General features: G+C 39.8%; 1 protein-coding gene across 2 annotated transcripts in view; it reads right to left on the reverse strand.

The window, feature by feature from the left end:
• Positions 1 to 20546, reverse strand: part of LOC134206242 (protein Skeletor, isoforms B/C) — a 169135-nt gene that overhangs the window by 22927 nt on the left and 125662 nt on the right. For both annotated transcript variants that reach the window (XM_062681947.1, XM_062681942.1), the window contains exon 4: positions 10036 to 10147. In XM_062681947.1, coding sequence (XP_062537931.1) covers positions 10036 to 10147 — 112 coding nt within the window. The remainder of the gene's footprint in view (positions 1 to 10035; positions 10148 to 20546) is intronic.

The following is a 20546-nucleotide window of genomic DNA, read 5'->3' on the forward strand; positions in this document are numbered from 1 at the left end:
CGTTATGCCTAACGTACGTCATGTCGGCGCATGTCGTAATATTGTTCGGCGACGGCAGCGTTTTCGGAGTCATGTATGAATATCGTTTAGTAAAAAAGTAAATAGAATCTTTAAAAAATATTGAGATTCTTAGAATATATTGAAATTAGGTGTAAAGTAAAGAGGCTGCACTCATAACAAAGAGATGAAGTGTCAAAATTGGAACAGCGCATTTGCTGTCAAATCGGTTGTTCCAATCGAGCACAAGGTTGTTAAAGGTAGGAGTATTGCGTCTCTTTGTTTTTAATCCAGGCTCGTTAGTGTAAAGGTGTCCACCGGTACGGACATCTTTGGCAATTGCGCATGTCGTAATATTGCTCGGCGACGGAAGCATTTTCGGAGTCACGTCGGAGGAAAATTTAACAGGTGGCGATGTGAATCGTCATGGGAATTTTATTCTTCCGGTTTACTGGAAAATATTCTAAATACCACCAATAAAATTAAACAATTGACCCTGAAATATGATTCCAGATTTCTCCACAATATTGTTAGGAAATTCCCCGGGAAGTATCATGATATTTCCGAATCTTCCCCGAAAAATTTCTTATTTTTTTCTAAAATCTGCAAAAAATGACCACGTGGTTTCTGGATGGCCCCTAAAGTCATTTATAAATTGTTTTTTCATTAATTTACCCGTTTACCCCTCCCTCCTTAGCCGTGCGGTAAGACGCGCGGCTACAAAGCAAGACCATGCTGAGGGTGGCTGGGTTCGATTCCCGGTGCCGGTCTAGGCAATTTTCGGATTGGAAATTGTCTCGACTTCCCTGGGCATAAAAGTATCATCGTGTTAGCCTCATGATAAACGAATGCAAAAATGGTAACTTGGCTTAGAAACCTCGCAGTTAATAACTGTGGAAGTGCTTAATGAACACTAAACTGCGAGGCGGCTCTGTCCCAGTGTGGGGATGTAATGCCAATAAGAAGAAGAAGAAGAAGAAGACCCATTTACAGAAAAATCTACAATCTGCAATTCGAGCTAATTGAAACTTCATTTTTTGCCAACAGTTCCAATCATCTCACCACATTTTTTAACCCTTAACAGAGTTGGTGAAAGCCTCCAATAATGAATGAAAGAGTCAACTTGTGACTGTGAGTGACTCGTAACTAGCGGCTAGTATTAGAATAAAATGTAGGTGTTCGGGACCCCTCTTAGATTGTTTTGAAGTACCCCGTAAGCAAAAGATAAGAAGCTATTTTCACGTAGTTAAAATTTTAGCGATGGTTAAAAGGTGCTTGGTGGCCTTGTGTCACTGCTTCTGCTTCATAAGCAGGAGATCAAGGCAATATCAAATTTTCAAAACGACTTATCTGCTTTTGTAAACAAAGATTCAAACGACGATTTGACAAATCTGATAGCACTCCCACGCAAACCCACACTATCAATACGTAGGTGAAGGCTTCTACTATCTGTTGACTTAGTAAAATGAAATGAATTTCCGAAACTTGCACATTGAAAATGATAGCTAAGACCCAAGCTGCATTAAATTGGTTCCCTGTGCAATTTCGCAAATTCTAGTCAATCATGGAGTAGCAACTACGAATTGTACAATCATCCTCTCATGCCTCCAATAATCCACATAATTATTATGCTTTTCGAATTTTCGTCGCAAAATTTAGTAAAGGTTTCCATTGGACTTGATGCAGAACTCTAAATAACAAATCTAAATAACGACAAATTAATAATTCCACATTCTCGCTGTTATGTTGGCGACACCAGGTTTCTCTACCAAAAATTCGTGGAAAACGGACAACTAAAAACGCAAAAAGAAAATAACTTAAGGAACGTAGTCCCTTAAAAACGGAAAACTATGATCTACCATTTTCATACCACTTTTCGTGACGTTTCTCTATTTCCCACCACAGCACAAACATAAAACACAAAAGAGAAATCATGGCAAATTGTGCTCTTTTTCTCGAGGAAGAAGCGTGTTTTGTTCTCTTGTCAACCCGGTTTTACAGCTCTAGACAAAACCTTCTATACGCTACAACCACCTACAATTTTTATGAGAGAGCATCATTTAGTTCGCGCGCCTTTATCATCTGCACCCGGCGGAGTAGCTAATATGCAGTGAGCGTAATCAAAAGAACCGTGCTTTGATAACGGTTCACTTTTCTCCCACTGCTTATTTTTTTTGTATAGATTGGCTTTCCTTGGTGTGTAATAACAAGAATACTAAGAGAAGGGGGTGGCATGATAAGGACAACACTATTTTCCTCACTGCACCCCATTGCGCCTGCGTCTCCCAGACGGCCCGCGATTTGTGGAACTGATAAAAATATTTTCTACAATTCGTGACAGGACGATAAAGAATGCAGAGCAAGGTGGTTGCTGTTTCTGTTTGTGCGTAGGTTAGTTCTTTATACTTGATACGTATCTTGGCGAAGTACAATATTTGGCATCAAAGGATATTTTTCCCCTTATTACAGAATTGTTTTACTATTTTCATATTTCTTTGCTGTACATATGCGATTCATTATCCTTCAAAATTAAATTGTGTACAATCTCACTATTCTAAAAAACAATGGATAGATTTTCGAGCTTGTTGACTCGTGTGGCAGTTTATTACAGATGTTTTAAAAACTATATGTAGTGAAAAAACAATAGAGAAAGGAAATTGAATAAGCAGTATTTCCAATCGCAGAAAATGGTGGAAAAGTGAACTTTTGTGAGTTTAGTTTAAGGAGCAATCGTGAATGAACATCTATCTCTCTAAAGTGATTACAGTTTCAACTGTTAGAATATTTAAAGAAATATGGAGCGAAAATGCTCTTGTTGTTTTTAACTCCCTTTTGTTTTCTCGATGTCAAAGTTGCGAGGATGTAAAACATCTGATGCAACCTGTGCAACCTTCCAATCGTCAAGAAAAGTGTTGAAACAGAGCGAACGAATCTCTTAAGAATAATTCGTGATTTGAACCATTCGTTTGAATCATTGTATGATTTTTTGTGTTCTCAATTGCAGTGAACTGACGTTCTTTGCATAGAACAATATTCTTAAATATGTAAAAAAAAAGATATATTTGCGGTTTATTTCATTAGTGATAGTATTAGTATTTTATATCACGGAGGTTTGACTGTTTTCTTTTTAAATCGCAATCGAGTTTGCTCGCTCGTGAGTACTCAATTATTGAAATCTGGAAATGATTTTACGAACACTGCAATCATATTTTTTTTTATTTGTCATTGCTGATTGTATTTCATTCGATTATCAGTTTATAATAGATTTTTGAATACCACTATATCAGATATATTTTTATATGTGGAGGTTTAAATACTCCTATACTGCCGTCATACGCATATTTGTCCCATGTTTGCTGGGATTTTCTATGTACATGGGACAGTTATACGTATAACGGCAGTATAGGAGACATATTTTTATTTATATCATATGCGTGAATAACAAATCAAAACCCTCAATTACTGAGATGATGAATATTCATTACAAATTATAATCAATTCATGTATTGTAATGGCCACTGAAAAAGGCAATATATTAGTAATGAAGGATAGCGATAGTGTCATTGTCCCTATTTGCAGAAAACAAACACAATATTGGATTCAAATTCATTTGCAAAAAAAATGAGAGATATTTGTTGTGAACAAATGGGGATGTTCAAAAAACATTTTCAATAACTCTTATAGACACGTGGCATTGTCCTACACTGAGACATTAAGTTTGACCCCACGATAAAATCCACAGGAAACCGAAGAAAAATCAGGTGGGCTGACATTTACAAAAAGAACAAATTGCGTATTTTTTATTGGCGCCATGTGCGGTTTAGCGTAACCCTGACCACTTGTTGTGCATTAGTTGTGTATTTGCCAAGTTATGTGTTTCATCGAATGGATTATTACTAAATATCGTATATACCTAATATGATAATAATCCATTTATTTCCACCACGTTGCGTTGTAATCATTACATCGTATAATAATGTTTTCCATACGTGTGGTAGTAGTAAGCTGCTTTGTAGCGTGGTTGGACAGAGAAAAAACGAGCAATGGGTAATGTTTTGAACATAACCGCGAGTAGACGTAGGACTTGTATAAACGTAACGTATTTATATATTTTAATTTTGAATTTATGGAATTTGATTATAGGTATTGATAATTGAAACGACAACTTCTAGGCTGTGTAGAATTATTAACAATTTGTTCATTAAAAACTTCTGGAAATAAAACTAATAATTGAGGGGGTCAAACGCAAAATAGGTGCACAGGTCCAATATTTTTGCGTTCTATACAAATTGTATAAAAGTTAAAAAAATACTAACTTTCTATGAATTTTCACATTTATTATAAACATCGTACAAATTATATCAGCATATTGCCGCAAAGCTAGAACCAACGCATTTTTTGATGTAGTCAACTTAATTTTGACCAAAATGTCACTTACACCCCTCTGCTTCTAACCCCCTCAATTAAATACATAATTAAAATTGCTTTGTTTCTAACTATTAAGTCCTTATTTACTCAAACAATCTTATTGCCAAATAATGAAATACAGCAGGGTCATTCCATATGAAGTGACCGAGAAAAATACAAACGTGCAATCGACTTTCTTAGAATTGAATGAAATTTTGACCAATTGTTTATGTATGGGCTATACCCCAAAAACCAAAATTTCGTGGTGATTGGACCTCCCCACGATTAATTAGACCATCCCCCTTTTCGGACAAATGTTTGAAACTCATCATATTGTTTTGTACATATCTCTGGAACTGTGAGGACTATAATGAATCTAAGGTAACCATTCGAAAGAAGATTTTCCAAGAAATTTATAAAAAAATAATTTGTTGATGTGCAGTGTTGCCAAATGAACAATTTTTAAGTTTTTGTGTGAAAAATGCATTTTTTACCCAATGAGTATATTTTTATTCAGGAAATAACCTCACCAACGTGTTCTTTGGCCATTTTTACATTGGAAACGCTTAAAACCCCGAGGTACTATGTTCCGATTTTGAGATACAGGATTTTAAAAATGAAAAGTCCTTTTTTCACTGTGAACATTGTTGAATTTTTTATTGATTTCCGAACATACACACATATACGCATTGACACATACATAACACACATTCACAGCTCGATTGGTTGCTTCCCCACTTACAGCATCGCGTTTGAAATTTATATGGAGATTAGTATGGAAAAATGTATTTTTTGCATTTTTGCTCCTAGCGGCTTTATTTTATCGTTAATTCAATCATCTGACTCAATACTGAGAGATTCTGAAAGAGTTTGCTGAAGAATAAGCATTGCTGGAAATATTAGAACGCTTTGAAGATTGATTGTTGAAATCATATGCAAGAAATCAATGTTTCTGCCAGCACTATCTGGTCAACTGTCCTTACTATGTCTGAAACTCGATTATGCATATGTACAACATGTGATAGATTTAGTTCGGAAAAGGTATTGGAGGGTAACCGCCGCTTCGGTGGGCTTTGATCCCACTGTCCTTGTTAGATGGAAAACCCATTTCTCTTTCAGGAATTTTCCATTAAAAATTGATCTGAATAACTACAATTTGTTCCTCAGCACTAAGATTAAAAATTTTGAAATAGCACTCAGTTGAATTATTGGTACACGTAGTTTGGCAGTTCTTTTAGAATAAACAATTCTAGTCGTCGTTCCAGCAAGGCTTCTTCTTCTGCAAAGATTTTCGGCATCCTTAGGGTCAACTATTAAAAATTAAAACAATATGTCACATGGTTTACGAAAATCTGAATTCTCTAGGAGTATAAAATGCAAAAAATATAGCGAAAGTATATTGGCCGTTAAACAGCAAATATTATCCATTTATTTTCAAAATACAGCAAATAAAATCATTATCTCAAAGAAGACCTTTTTTATGATGTTTGTTATTGGTCTACTATTTTCATACTTTGATAATATACACACACAGTTGACAATTTTTGATTACATGGTGAGTTAGAGAGAGCTCATGGCTATCGTCAAATCACATTTACGTGCTGTGAAGTGTGGGTTTGATAAAGTAGTAGTAAGATAAAAACTTTTCGTTGATAATTCTGCTCTAGTGGACTAGTATTGACATTAAGGTCTTCTTCTCCCTTTTATATAGCTACAAAATACGTTTAAAAATTGCATCCAACGTTTTTCGCCATTTTCAACCCTCTTTCCTCCCACCTGTCACAAATCACTAACCCTCTCCTTCTGTACGTACAAATACCATTTACATAATGATTTGCCTTTTCATACATTATTTTTCCACAATAACATAGTGAAAGTCTACTTCCTTATGAGCTAATTTATTTTTACCTTTCTCGTACACGAAATGCTTTATGTTCGCTCCAAAAACAATCTTTTTATAGAAGGCGGGAGACCCATAGTGTTGTATACCAATCTACTCAGCTCAACGAATTGAAGTGATGTCTGTGTGTGTATGTGTATGTATGTGTGTGTGAGTAAAAAAGTCTCATCCACTATTTAGGGGCTTGTCCTTAACCGATTTGTTCGCACCATGTTGCATTTTACAGGAAACCCTGGCCCATTGTTTCCTATTAAAATTTTACTGGTTGGGATTATGGGCTCGAAAGTTATGGTCAAAATACTACTATTATTCTGAACATCACTGTACGTTGACGACATAAATGCTTATGAAAAGATCACGAAGCTCTAGGATGACATTTCGAAGTTGACTGAAACCTCCCAGATAAACTTTATATACCAACCATTGACAGTCACATAAGACTTATACCTTATACTGTTGATTGCAAACACAATTTGTCGGTATGTATGTAAATCTTATACAATTTATTTGAAGAAAACAATATCTTCGAATTCTTGGCAATTCCATAAAAGGTAAAGGTTCAGTATGCATAACAAAATCTTATGTGATTTATAAGTTCCATATGAATCATATATTATTCAGAACTCCATAACTCGAAAACGGCTCATAGTACCTTGGGGTTTCGAGTGTTTCTTAAACAAAATTTTCTGGAGAACACGATGCTGGTGTTATTTTTTAAATAAAAATATACTCATTGGCAGAAAAATACGATTTTATACTTAAAACGCAAAAACAATAGAGTTGGCAACACTTCTACTCAAAATCGATATTTTTCTCAAAAAGTTTGAAGAATTCTCTTCAAAATGCATAAAAAGAAGTTATTTGTAGCTTAAAACTGTCCGAGATATGAGTTGTTCAAAATATGGTTTTACAAATCGTCAAAAACAGGGTGCTCCCATTTGCCGAGGGGTTGTCCAATCATCAAATAAATTTGAATTTTTACATATAATCGATAGATAAACAAACCCAGGAAATTTGATTAAAATCTGTGAAAGTCGATTACAAGTGGTTCGGTCACTTGGTATGGAATGACCCAGCACCAATTTCGTTGCTTTTTTGCTAACATGCGTGATTACTGCTGAAAAAATCACAACAATAAGAAACAAGTCAAGGAGCAGCAACCCTATACTAAAACAGAGAAGGCACTGTTAATACGTCAATGAAAAATTATTTAATTTTTTGGCTCCAAACTCCGAGTCTAAGTAAAGTTCTAGACCAACATTTGAAAAGGGCGTAACAGCCAAAATTTATTCCTTCTGATTCTTTGTCCACATATAAAGCTTTATATGTAGACGAAGAATCAGAAGGAATAAATTTTGGCTGTTACGCCCTTTTCAAATGATGGTCTAGAGTTAAGTAATATAATTTCTCAGAAAATGAAAACCAAAGTATAAAATATTCTTCTGGAAATAATTTTTTGCGGAATTTTTTAAAACATTTACATGTTATACGATGAAATTTTTAAATCTAAAATGGATATCTGCACTATTGCTGATTGTACATAATTAATTGCTAATGCCTTCTGCGATGAATGGAAGTGATTATTTTCAATCAAATTTTAATTTTCATCAGAGCAGTTGATTTTTTTTTGCTGGGTAACCAGAACTGTTATAGTATAACCATGTTTTAATTACGTGTCGTTTAGTACCAAGCACAACTCAACATATGGTCAGTCATATGCCATGATTCGTACCCATCCCGGAATGATGTCACTTTCTAAAACCAGTCACTTCCCTGGATGAGCAGACCAAATCTCTCTGGGCTAATTGGGAAATTGTTGGAGAGTGTCAGAGTCGATTGATATATGAATCTAACTATTCCCTTTCAGCGTAACGTTCTCGATTTCCAAAAAAATAAATGACCCAGTATAGTAAAGAAAGTCCTACGTCAAAATCAACTACATCATCATATGAGATTACTGCCTCTGCTGATTTTAGTCATGCTAGTCCATTTTGATGGTTCAGTGAAGTATTTTTCAAGCCTTGACAATACAGCATACGAAAAAGAAAACCCACTGTTTAAAAAGCGAGCTTCACTTTAGCAGCGGAGAATGTGGTTCTTCGTTTTTGTATCTAACACTCAGAGATACCGAGCTAGAATCAATGTCCTTATGTGAGCTTTTCATTTCAGTGGTTTTGTGATTATTTTGGATCAGCTGAGCAAACACACTAATCCGTTCATAAGACTCTCCCCGTTATTCTTCACACTAAAACCATTGGAATAAATTAGAAACACGCAAAGGAAAAAAAGCGAACGTATATATAAACGTATTTCAAGTATATTGTAACGCTTTTCTGAAAAATATTTTTTAAATTGCTTTTCACGTGCTCTGCTCACTATTACTCTTGGGACTTGGCATAGGTATTTTTATTTTGCACATTTTTTGCCTTTCAAGTTCACCATGGTGTAGTGAAAAGACTACATCTAGACCAACATTTAAAAAGGGCGTAACGGCCACAATTTATTCCTTCTGATTCTTCGTCCTCATATATAGCTTTGTATGTAGACGAAGAATCAAAAGGAATAAATGTTGGCTGTTACGCCCTTTTCAAATTTTGGTCTCGATGTTCATGTCAAAAACGTTTTTTGAAACCAGGACCGAAGACCTTTAGCATTATAAATATACAAATCGACTCAGCCAGACGAATTGTGGTAGGGGACACCGGGCTGGTTGGCCGAGTGGCTTTTGTGGAAATGCTGCAAGGCGCATTATAGTGATATTAGGTCCCCCATGTATGAATGTAATTTCATGTATTTTTGTGTTACCGTTTGCAAGGGACCACGTTTTATGCTATTTTGTCGCTAGTGAGAAAATTTATATTATGGTAAAGTCATATTTGTAACACGAATCAATATTCATCCGATTTCCAAAAACGCGGTACGCTGGAAAAGGTATTCAAAATCCTACAAAATTGGACAAATTTGTGTTTGTAAATTGTGATTGCTCTCGAAAACATCCAGTGAGGTAGGTTGCTCGAATTTTATGTGGGCTGTTTGACCGAGTTGAAAATTTTGTAAATACCAATCGACACATATTTGTATCGATTCCCCAATTAAAAGCATAATTGAAAAAGAGAAAGCCCTGGCCCTGGGGTTGGTTGGCAATTTTTTTCAAGCGACTTTTTCCTCAATTTGTTTTCATCGATGAGCAATTGTCACAAATGTGCTCAAGAATTGTATATTTATGACAGTGAAAACTGTTTTTCGTAAAGTATAACCAGACAATCCGAAAGCAAAACTCGGCCAACCAGCCCCGGTCTCCCCTATTTTTTTCTTTGTTGCTCGCAACATTGGAAGAAAAATGCAATACCTTTGTTTCATATTTGAATTTCGTCAATCTGTTCCGGAAATATTGCAAAAACATTGATTTTCCCCCAAGGAAAAGGAGGGGGAAAGCCTTTTGAATCAATACAAACGAACAATAATTAATGAAAATTTTAGGATCTATTTGCCTTAAATGCTATTATTTTTATGTGCTTTTCTTGTTAAATTGTACACTCCCGGCCATAAGTATGGGTTCACCTTATAAAAAATATGACAAAATTTTTATTATACATAGTTCTTTAGTCTTTTGCCTGATTTGAATATAATTAAGAGAATGAAATTGATTAGAGAATTGATCCTACGATATTCTGCGCTTGAGACTGGTAGCTGTTGACATTTGTATGCACGTACAAAAACATAAGACTTACCGTGAATCTTCTGCACCACACAGACAACCAACGAATGTCGCGAATGCGTTTTCCCATTGGTAACTTGAGGATGATATCTGAATTTTCATGCTTCCCAAGCGATGGCGGCTCCCTGAAACGTAGAAGAGATACACAAACTGATTAGTATCAAACTAAATTGCTCTTGATAAAGAAGATAAATAATTATTTTCATATGCAATAATAATCGGCGTTAATATCTCAAACTTATGCTGTTTTTTGTGAAATGTAACTTGTAATTTTATTTTTCAAGCTGACTAAAAAACATGAAGAAGAGACCAAAATAACAAAAGCATGATAATTACTACTTCCGGCTCAGCACATACCTATGTAGAATTGTGCGCCGTCGACATAAAACATGACATTGCGTACTGAAAATTGTCCCCACCAACGAATATTTTCTACCACGTCGAATGCCCAACATTTAATTTAATCTTTCTATAAAAACAGATATTTTTGTAAAAAATCGAGGAATTGCTTCGAGAACACCTGAGTAAATTCCTACTAGTATTCTTTCGGTATTTCCATTTGAAATCAATTTGGGAATTTTTCCATGGATAAGTTCGCAAAATTGCTGCTAAACTTTCAACATTTTCTTAGGTGCCTCGTTAAATTTCTTCGTAAATTTCTTTTTCAAGACTTATAAATAATTTATCATGGAATTTCTTTGGCAATTTCTCTACTAATTCATATAATGATTCTTCCTAAAATTTTGTTAGAAATTTATTCAGAATATGCCTCAGGTATTCTTCCAAAATTTCTTTCGCAAATTTCGCCAGGAGTCTATTTGCAGATATCTCCCCTAATTCTTACACAAATTTTCGCAAAACCTTTTGCAATAATTTCTGAAATGAATTATTTCCGACCATGAAAATGGCCAACCACTACTCCATTACTAGCATTTGTCAATACATATCAACAACTCAGTGAAATTTGATTCTAGTTTGAATAGATTTCGACCATTTTTATGAAATCAACTTATTTAAAAATTATATATTTTTTTGTCCATAATTTCTCCATTATGACCCATAGTGCAAAAAGTACATATATCATCTGCTGCAACATATCAAAAAATTAAAAAAAATCGTTTTTGAGAAAATTGATTTTTAAGTTTTAGTTTCATTGATTGAACAATTTTTTTTCACAGAATATATTTTTTTCACGTTGCCCCAATGATTATCTAAAACATTGTCGAAGACACCAAAACGATCGGACAATCCATTTTCAAGTTATTTTTTTTAATTGTTCAAGGTGTTTTTGCTTAGACCCTTGTCAAAAGTTAGGCTAGAGCCAAAATAGTAAACCAATGATGCAAATTATGTTTTTGATCACATTGAATGTATATGCAAAAGTTCGAAGAAATAAAAAAATACAAAAATAAATCGGCCTTCGATTTCACAGAGAATTGCTCTTCTAGTTATACACTCTGTCCATCATTAATAGGTACACCCCATTTTTTTAGGATAACTGTTTTCTGTTGCAGCGATCTTTACCACTTTTTTTTATGGAGGGGTTGAATTAGCAATGTTTCACAAAGTTTGACCAATTTATTCAATATTCAAAAATGAATATGTGAGAAAAATGGTGTCCCACATTATAATGTACATTTGACAAAAATCCGTTTTTCTTGTTCACGTGAGATGAAGCAACTAAACCATTGGATAATGAATATAACATTTCTATAAACATATAACGTGTTTTGATACTTTTATATTCATATTACTAGCACTTACTTTCAAACGCCGGTTTGGATTCAAATTACATCTTTCATATCATGGTAAATTGAAATAGTTCATCTTTAAGATCTTCCTTACTCGAAACTATAGAAAATATTAGAATTAGACCACTCAAACGTCACTTAGTGAGGTTTATATCATGTTTAGAATTTGAATCAGAGCAGTATTTGGGCAATTTTATTAACATTTTTGGCACGGCAAATGCTGTGTTTCCTTTTTTTCTTCCTAAACAATGGAGGGGGAATCTGCTCAACAGACATCCTGGGTTGACCAGGAAGTGCGGGTTAGGGATCACCGAGGGAGGCAGGACTACATCCCCGACCCGCTAAACCGTTTCCATTGCCGCCAAGTCCATAGTCCCTTCGGTACAACCAGAAAGTAATGCTTTAAAGCAGGGCCAGTGCACAACGCACCCTCGAGGTTAGCTGCGTGTCCTTGCAGCACCGAATATCGTAACTCGCTTTTTTAGAAGAACACCATGGTATTGTGCCAGCGCGTTGCCGGCTTTCCAGGTGGCCTTACCACGCCCTATGTCTTCGGAAGGTGGGAAGGGTCGACTTCGCGCCTGCTTCCCTCTGCACGACTGGTATCAAGAATGATGCCGCGTGCACCCCAAATTGACCTTTCTGCGATAGGGCCTATTCGCCAGCGCACAGAGGGACTTGCCGACGCGGTGCCTACGCCTGCCCCAGCCTTGACGTGGACCCCTTTCCGTCCTCGGGCTCGGAACCCGCCCGGTTGACCGACGCCGCGAAAGCGACGATGCCATGTTGTTCTTCGCGCAGCCACTTGTTCGGTAAAAGGATCGAGTTCGACCACAGAGCATGACCATCGGTATGACCCATGAAGCCGACTCCGATCCCTTGGACCACCTCTTATTTGTGCCTGAACTAGCCATCTTTGAGTCCACGCGCCACCTTCTATGTAGCTCCGAGACGATTTGGGCGATAGCCGATAAAACGGCGTTCCAGCCAACTTCATCTCTACACATCCTCCGAACTAGGTTGTCCGGGGTAGTGTCCAGACCACATGTGGCAAGCATGTGGTCACGCATTGCGCGAAAACGTGGGCACACAAACAACACGTGTTCCGCCGTTTCCTCTAAACCTGCTCCCACCAAACACTCGGGCGAGGCCGAGCAAGCCAGCTGCGTTACCTGCACTGTGATTTTGCAGCACGCTTAAACGCCGGGCACCTCAGACCCTCCATGGGGTGCTTGCTGTTCACAGCTTTGCTGGAACAAATCAAACAATTGGGAGGGTTCGTGCAGCATTGTGCCTTATGTCCCTCCAATCCGCAGCATCGGCAGAGATTGCTTCTGTCAGGGCCTTTGCAGTCCCATTGCTTGTGCCCCGGTTCCAGGCACTTGAAGCAAACTTCGGGTTGCTCGTATATGCCCACAGGGCACACCGACCATCCCACTTTGACGCTCCCTAACTTGACTACCTTGGAGGCGTCCGCTGCAGATAGCCGAACCAATGCTACCTGCGTCCCTGCCGGACCTTTCCGTAGCCGAACGGCTGCGGTGGGCGTCTCCACTTCACACTGTCGCCGCAGTGCCGTGACGAGCTCTTCGACTTCGGTGATCTCGTCCAGGTCTTTAACCCTTAGATTCACCTCCGTCGTGAGTGCCCTCACCTTGACCGTCTCGCCTAGGACTTCCTCCGCTAACTTCTTGTAGGCGGCGCCCTTTTGCGAGACGCCCCGCTTCAGCTCGAGGATCATCTCACCCATCCGGGTACGTCTTATTCGATGTACGTCGGCGCCGAGTTCACCGAGCTTGACGTCACTCCTCATCGCCTTCAAAACATCCGAGCCTCGTCCGCCGTGATGACTAGGGCATCGCCCCTGGAGCGATTGGCGCCTACCCTAGACTTCTTGCTACCCTCATTCGCCTGGGCCTTCTTTTCGGCCCTTGACGTCTTCGGTTTCCTCTTGTTCTTGACCAGGGTCCAGGAGGCGTCATCCCCCTCTATTTCCCTGGTCTGGTGCGGCTGAGAACTTTCAGCCTGCCGTAACCCCTTGTCACCGTCTTTCCTGAGTGGACGGACCTTTCCAGGTCCTTCCTCCCCCGGTTTTGGAGGTACCTGGCCGGGGTTCAGCTTCCCAGCCCCACTACCCTTGTTCGGGGTAGTAACCCTCCGCGTTTTGGAGCGGCCCCCAGAGAGCTCATCCCCTGGAGACTGTCTTTCCCGTTTTTTGTGTCTGCTCCGTTGGAGCAGTCACCTCCGACATGCCGCAAATACTTGAGCCTCAGTCTGGGTAGACTTTGGCACCACCGTCTTCGCTGGCACGCCTTCGGTCGATTCGACCTTGCCCGAGTCCGCGAATCCTTGGGCCTCAGTCTGGGTAGACCTCGACTCCACCGATTTCACGGGTTTACACTTGGCCGTCTCGACCGCCCTCTCCAGCTTGGCGTCCAGCATCGACTTTCGAAGTTTCTGCAAGCTCCTCTTGAGGTCCTTGCTGATATTATGCTTCGATGACGCAAAGTCGATGATGGCGTCCAGCTGTTCCGTCGCCACCTCGAAGGCCGAAAGCCCATCGCGTTTGCGGTTCATCGCCTCCACAAGCCATGGGCCGTCAATAACCCCTACCGGCGTTTTTCTAGCCGAGAGGAAGGTTGAGTGACCCACGCTGGCGCTGCGCACTGAGCTGCCGACTATTGCCTCTGACCTCCTTGGCGGAGACCTGAACAACTCACCTCTTGCGAAGGGGTTGTCGCCTACACTACTACCACTAATTGAAGAATTGACTTGGTTTTCCATTTTGGTCCCACGAGTTGCTCGGGAAAAGAGGTCCACCACGCCAGAGCCCAGCATGACGCGGTAAGGGACAATTACTGCGAAGAGTGCCCAGGTACCCCACAGGCTCCATTAAAGGCCTAGCTCATTATTTCACCTCCTGGCAATGAATCCCCTCGTCACGGGTCACTTAACGCCTTGGGATTAGGGGTTAGGGACGATGGTCCCGGTCTAACTCGCAGTGGCCATGGGGAGGGGTCGTCAAGCCCTTGGACAAAGTCCCTGCTGCCCTCGCGGCAAATGCTGTGTAAAGCGTACCATTGGTACTTCACTTACCTGAAGAAATAAAATAGACCCCATCTCGCGGTCCTTAGCCTCTTACCCAGCAACTCCTATCCCTACCTTCTTGTGGCGCTAGTTGGTATACGAGCAACCTTAGGGAAGATCGGGTAACCAACCCCGGTGGGAACTGTGGTCGTATGCTGACACGGAGGGGGGGGGGCTTGCTCCTCTCCGGAGGTGCAAATCTTACTGAGCGTCTGTACTCCATGTTAGGAGCGGCTCCCAACAGCGTTCTCCATGCTAGGGGCGGCTGATCATCGTCCGAGTGCCAGTGAGGGAGTCTAAGTGGAACTGTGCACCATGGTCCACCGGAAATAAGGAGAATGGTCCTCCTGAAATTTAGGGAGTTTGGTGTCAGGCCCTGCAAGCCAGCCAAAAATAATCAACAAGAGAGTACGGACCGTGACGAAAAGGGACTAGCGTTTGGAAACTCGGTTCGTGGAACTGCAAATCTCTCAACTTCATCGGGAGCACACGCATACTTGCTGATGTGCTCAAGGACCGTGGATTCGGCAAAGTAGCGCTGCAGGAGGTTTGTTGGAAGGGATCAATGGTGCGAATGTTTAGAGGTAATCAAACCATCTACCAGAGCTGCGGCAATACACACAGGCCGATCAATGGGATAATGTGCAGGTTGAGAATCAAAGGCCGGTTATTCAACTTTAGCATAATTAACGTCCATAGCCCACACTCCGGAAGCACTGATGATGATAAGAACGCATTCTACGCAGCTTGAACGTGAGTACGACAGCTGCCCAAGCCACGACGTCAAAATCATCGTAGGAGATTTGAACGCTCGGGTTGGCCAAAAGGAGAATTTTATCGACGTCAGGACATATTGTGGCGCTAACATCGACTCTGACCACTATCTGGTGATGGTTAAACTACGCCCAAAAATATCCGTCATGAACAATGTTCGGTATCGATGACCGCCGCAGTACGACCTAGAGCGACTGAAGCAACCTGATGTCGCCACTACATAACTACATACGCGCAGCATCTCGAGGCAGCGTTACCGGAAGAGGGAGAACACGACGAGGCCCTACTAAGGACTGCTGGAATACAGTTATAGCAGCCATTAACGACGCAGCGGAGAACAACGTCGGGTATATTGGACCAAGTCGACGGAACGGGGGAAAAGTTACGGAACGACGGAAAAGTAACGCCACCAGGAAGAAGTGGAGTATGAGTACATGGAACAGCTGTGGCGTTCTTAAGAAACACGCAAGTTCTATCAGAAGCTCAACGCATCCCGCAAAGGCTTCGTGCAGCAAGCCGAAATGTGCAGGGAAAAGGATGGGAGCATCTTGACGGACGGACGTGTGGTGATCGAAAGGTGGAAGCAGCACTACGAGGAACATTTAAATGGCGCTGAGAGTACAGGCTGTGAAAGTCAAGACAGCGGAGGAGATGACTTCGTCAGTTCAGCGAACGATGGAAGCCAACCAGCCCCCTCCTGGCGTGGGGGATGCCATCCAACAGCTGAAGACCAATAAAGCAGCTGGTGAAGATGGTATCGGAGTTGAGCTCATTAAAATAGGCCCGGAAAAGCTGGCCACTTGCCTACACAAACTGATAGTCAGAATCTGGGAAACTGAACAGCTACCGGAGGAGTGGAAGGAAGGGGTTATATGCCCCATCTACAAGACTGCGATCACCATTCTTAATGCCGCCTACAAAGTGATATCCCAGATCATCTTCCGTCATCTGTCACCATTAGTGAATGAGTTTGTGAAAAGTTATCAAGCCGGCTTCGTTGACGGCCGCTCGATAACGGACCAGATCTTTACTGTATGGCAAATCCTTCAAAAATGACGTGAATACCAGGTCCCAGAACACCATCTTTTCATTGATTTCAAGGTGGCATACATCAGTATAGACCGCTTAGAGCTATGGAAAATGATGGCCGAGAACAGCTTCCCTGGGAAGCTTACCAGACTGATCAAAGCAACGGTGGATGGTGTGCAAAACTGTGTGAAGATTTCGGGCGAACACTCCACTTCGTTCGAATCGCGCCGGGGGCTAAGACAAGGTGATAAGTGGACTTTCATGCCTGTTGTTCAACACTGCGGTAGAAGGTGTCATGCGGAGAGCCGTGTGTAACAGCCGGGGTACGATTGTCAACAGATGCAGTCAATTTATTTGTTTCGCGGATAACATGGATATTGTCGGCCGAACATTTGCAAGGGTGGCAGAACTGTACAGCCCAGACAACCAGAATGCATGCATAATGGAATTGTTTTTCTGTTATGCGATGCCTATGCGCACAAATTTCATCGCTTACTAGTCGCGAAAACGCTTTTTGCGTACAAAAGTGGAGGCGATACATGTGTATTTCTTATCCGACGTTGCACGGTAGTGTATGCGATATGCACGATTTTTATGCGAGTTTGTTCGTTATACATTGCGATGTAGTTTGTGATAACAAACTCTGTTTGACAGATGATCCGATTTCAGTTGAGTTTGTTTGCAGGAATATGCGATGTCAACACATGAAGCTGGAATAAATTCGCAAAATAGCCTACTGTGCGGGGAAATTTATAAATAAACTGATGAGCTTCGCACCACAATGCGATTTTGATGAAATTTGGATCGGTAAACGATTTTAATCATACATTCTTATGCGATGTGTGGTTGTCTGGGAGTGTACACCCGCCTGAAACGTGAAGCAACAAAAGTTGAACTGGTGAAGCGCGACAGGGCCCGCTTGGGAAGCAGTGTTACGATAGGGATATCTTCGAGGTGGTCGAGGACTTCGTATACCTTGGATCCTTGCTAACGGCTGATAACAATGTTAGTCGTGAAATACAAAGGCGCATCATCTGTGGAAGTTGGGCCTATTGCGGGCTCCAGAAGAAACTGCGATCAAAAAAGATTCACTACCGCACCAAATGTGTCATGTACAAGACGCTGATAAGACCGGTAGTCCTTTACGGACTTGAAAAATGGACAATGCTCGAAGAGGACTTGCAAGCACTCGAAGTATTCGAGAGACGGGTGCTTAGAACCATTTTTGGCGGTGTCCAAGAAGACGGTGAGTGGCGGGGAAGAATGAACCACGTGGCGTCAAATTGTTGATTCAGTGTTATTATTAGATGTAAACTAAATAAATGAAATGAATCCTTCGAGCCGATCTTGTTCACCACTAAAAGTAGTTAGGCTTGCAAGACCTTAGCATTGAATACCATTTCTATAAGCAACACTATGAAATAACAGAATTTGTCATAATAATGGGCTTATTCCCCACGAGACAAATATGCGTAGAAATTCAACAATTGGACGAATCGACTTGATGTTGTTATCACTGATTTTTTGAGAAAATTATTTAGCTCTTTTTTAGTGGAATGTTTTCACTGTCATAAGACGAGTTTAGTACAATTCCATTTGATTCCACCACCTCGTAGTGGAATTAAATGGAATTATACTAAGCTCGTCTGATGACAGTGAATTTTCGAACAAAGTTCGATATCTTCGAGTGTTTTCAGGAAAACACATCAAAATAGAGCGCTCTGTGATAACTAATCAAAATCTCCAAAAACTAACATGGGACAATTACGGGTAGAAACGCAGTACAGCACACACTAATAACTATGGAAACCATCAGTCTTCTTTAGTCTGCTTAGATCACTTTGACTGGTTCAATGTATGTAAGCATGTGTTCATAACTTATTATGACAAAAAGAGCATAATTTTAAATGACTGCTTTTCAAAATCACGTTTTACAACCATATTCAAAGCTTTAACCACGGATTGAATGGGCGGATTTATGGATTTATGGATTTATGAAGAAATTTTTGAAATAACCATTAGACATTTGTAGAATATCGATAGAATAGCAAATATTAATCGTTTTCAAGGTTTACTAAAACATTAATATCTCAGTCTCGTTACATTTTTTTATTCAATCTGTTTGCTACGATTTTAATAATGCTTGATAAGGCATGAAAAAAATGTTTTGCTTACGAAAATTATCAAAAAAATCCATTTTTATGATATTTAAATGGTTTTAGAGGTCATATAATTGTGGTATACGATGTTTTCGGGTTGGAAACATTCTCAACACCCTGGACATAGTGTATCCATTGTACTTGCCACACAAGATACATATTCATGCAATGGCGGGCATAGAAAAGCCTTCAATTAATGACTGAGGAAATGCCAATAGAATACTAGGTTGAAAAGCAGACCAAGTTCCAGTTGGAATGTAGATTTATTGAAGAAGAAGATAATTGCATAATACCAACCGAATTAACACTTAGGATACTCATTATAGTACACAGAAAAATAAACAAAAATAACTATCAAACAAGTTTATTATTTCTACATGTTACACAATGCTATCCCTTGAAATGACAAAGTACACATACATCTGGACTATTAATAAAAATCTTGGCTTGAATTTGCGATCTAATCTAGATGAGAAAATCACAAACCAATGTTATACGTACTATGATGGTTCTCCAATACATCCCAAGATAAGATACATAGAGATGATAAGGAAGGTTGCATAGGTAAGGAAATAAAAAAGTAAGCTAAATTTAATGTTCATCATTTGCTTTTCAACTTCAAGCGTCATTCCTTGCATTGTCATCCCCCGTGAACTGGATTTTTAATATGAAATTCGTTGTCTATTTTCCAGCACTGGATCATCATACCTAGTTACGGTCGTATCCCCGTCGCCGTCGTCAGCAGCGCCATCATCAAGTGGTATTGAAAATCCCACACGGCCCAGAATATGCTTTTTAGACAATTGGTTTTTACCCCTTTTCGCAGTGCACTTCACTACCATCATCCCCGGTGTCTTCGGCTTACGTTTTCCTCATTTTGCTTTTTATAGGACTGCGGATCCTTTCTTCTTTTAACCATTAAGAGGTACTGCCTCGGTTTATTCATGGGCATTTTAGTATACATACAACATATTTGACGATGATAAGCGGGTAGCTGACGAGGGATAAGTTTAGAGGGGATGCAGTTAGTAGGTTACTGTACTCTATAAGGATTCTTTCTGCTACGTAGACGAATTAGGTTTCCCATTCCATATTTGCAATTTTTACAATCCTGAGTATTGCTTGCCTGAGCTTGCCAGGATGGTTGAAAATGAATCGATAGGTGAAATATTAAAGCAGTGGGTAAGCTAAGCATCCTTAAGGAGATTTTTTTTTGGTTGACTGGAAATCTGTTTGCATTGATTTGTTTGTGCTTGTCGATGAAGATTTAAAAAAATATATATTCCCCCCCTACTTACCTGAAGCGTAACGTATTAGACAACTTGGGATATTTACGATACGTGATTTGTGCTTTAGGGAAGATGTGACTTTTTAGGAAGTATGCGTGTACTATCATGACAAATGGTTGATCACTGCATAATGTCTAGAGGATTTATGCTAAAAATTGGCAAGAACAAAACTACCCTTACTATTATTTATTTCTATGGGATCAAGTAGTTACCTTACTGGGACAAATAGACAAATAAGAAAAATCGCTTTTGTTACGATTTGATACGCTTTTAAAATAGACAATGTTTAAGGTGTCCCAGATTGGCCCAAGAAAAGTCTGGTCGCTTCATTATAAAGTTACCCAAAATCGTTATTTTAGTCAAATTATAGAAAATGAAATGTTACCGTTGTTTTGTTTGGGTTTTATTCAAATGGTAGGTAAAGCTGTCGCCCAC

This window comes from Armigeres subalbatus, chromosome 1 (assembly GCF_024139115.2).
Source record: "Armigeres subalbatus isolate Guangzhou_Male chromosome 1, GZ_Asu_2, whole genome shotgun sequence".
Taxonomy (NCBI): Eukaryota; Metazoa; Arthropoda; class Insecta; order Diptera; family Culicidae; genus Armigeres; species Armigeres subalbatus.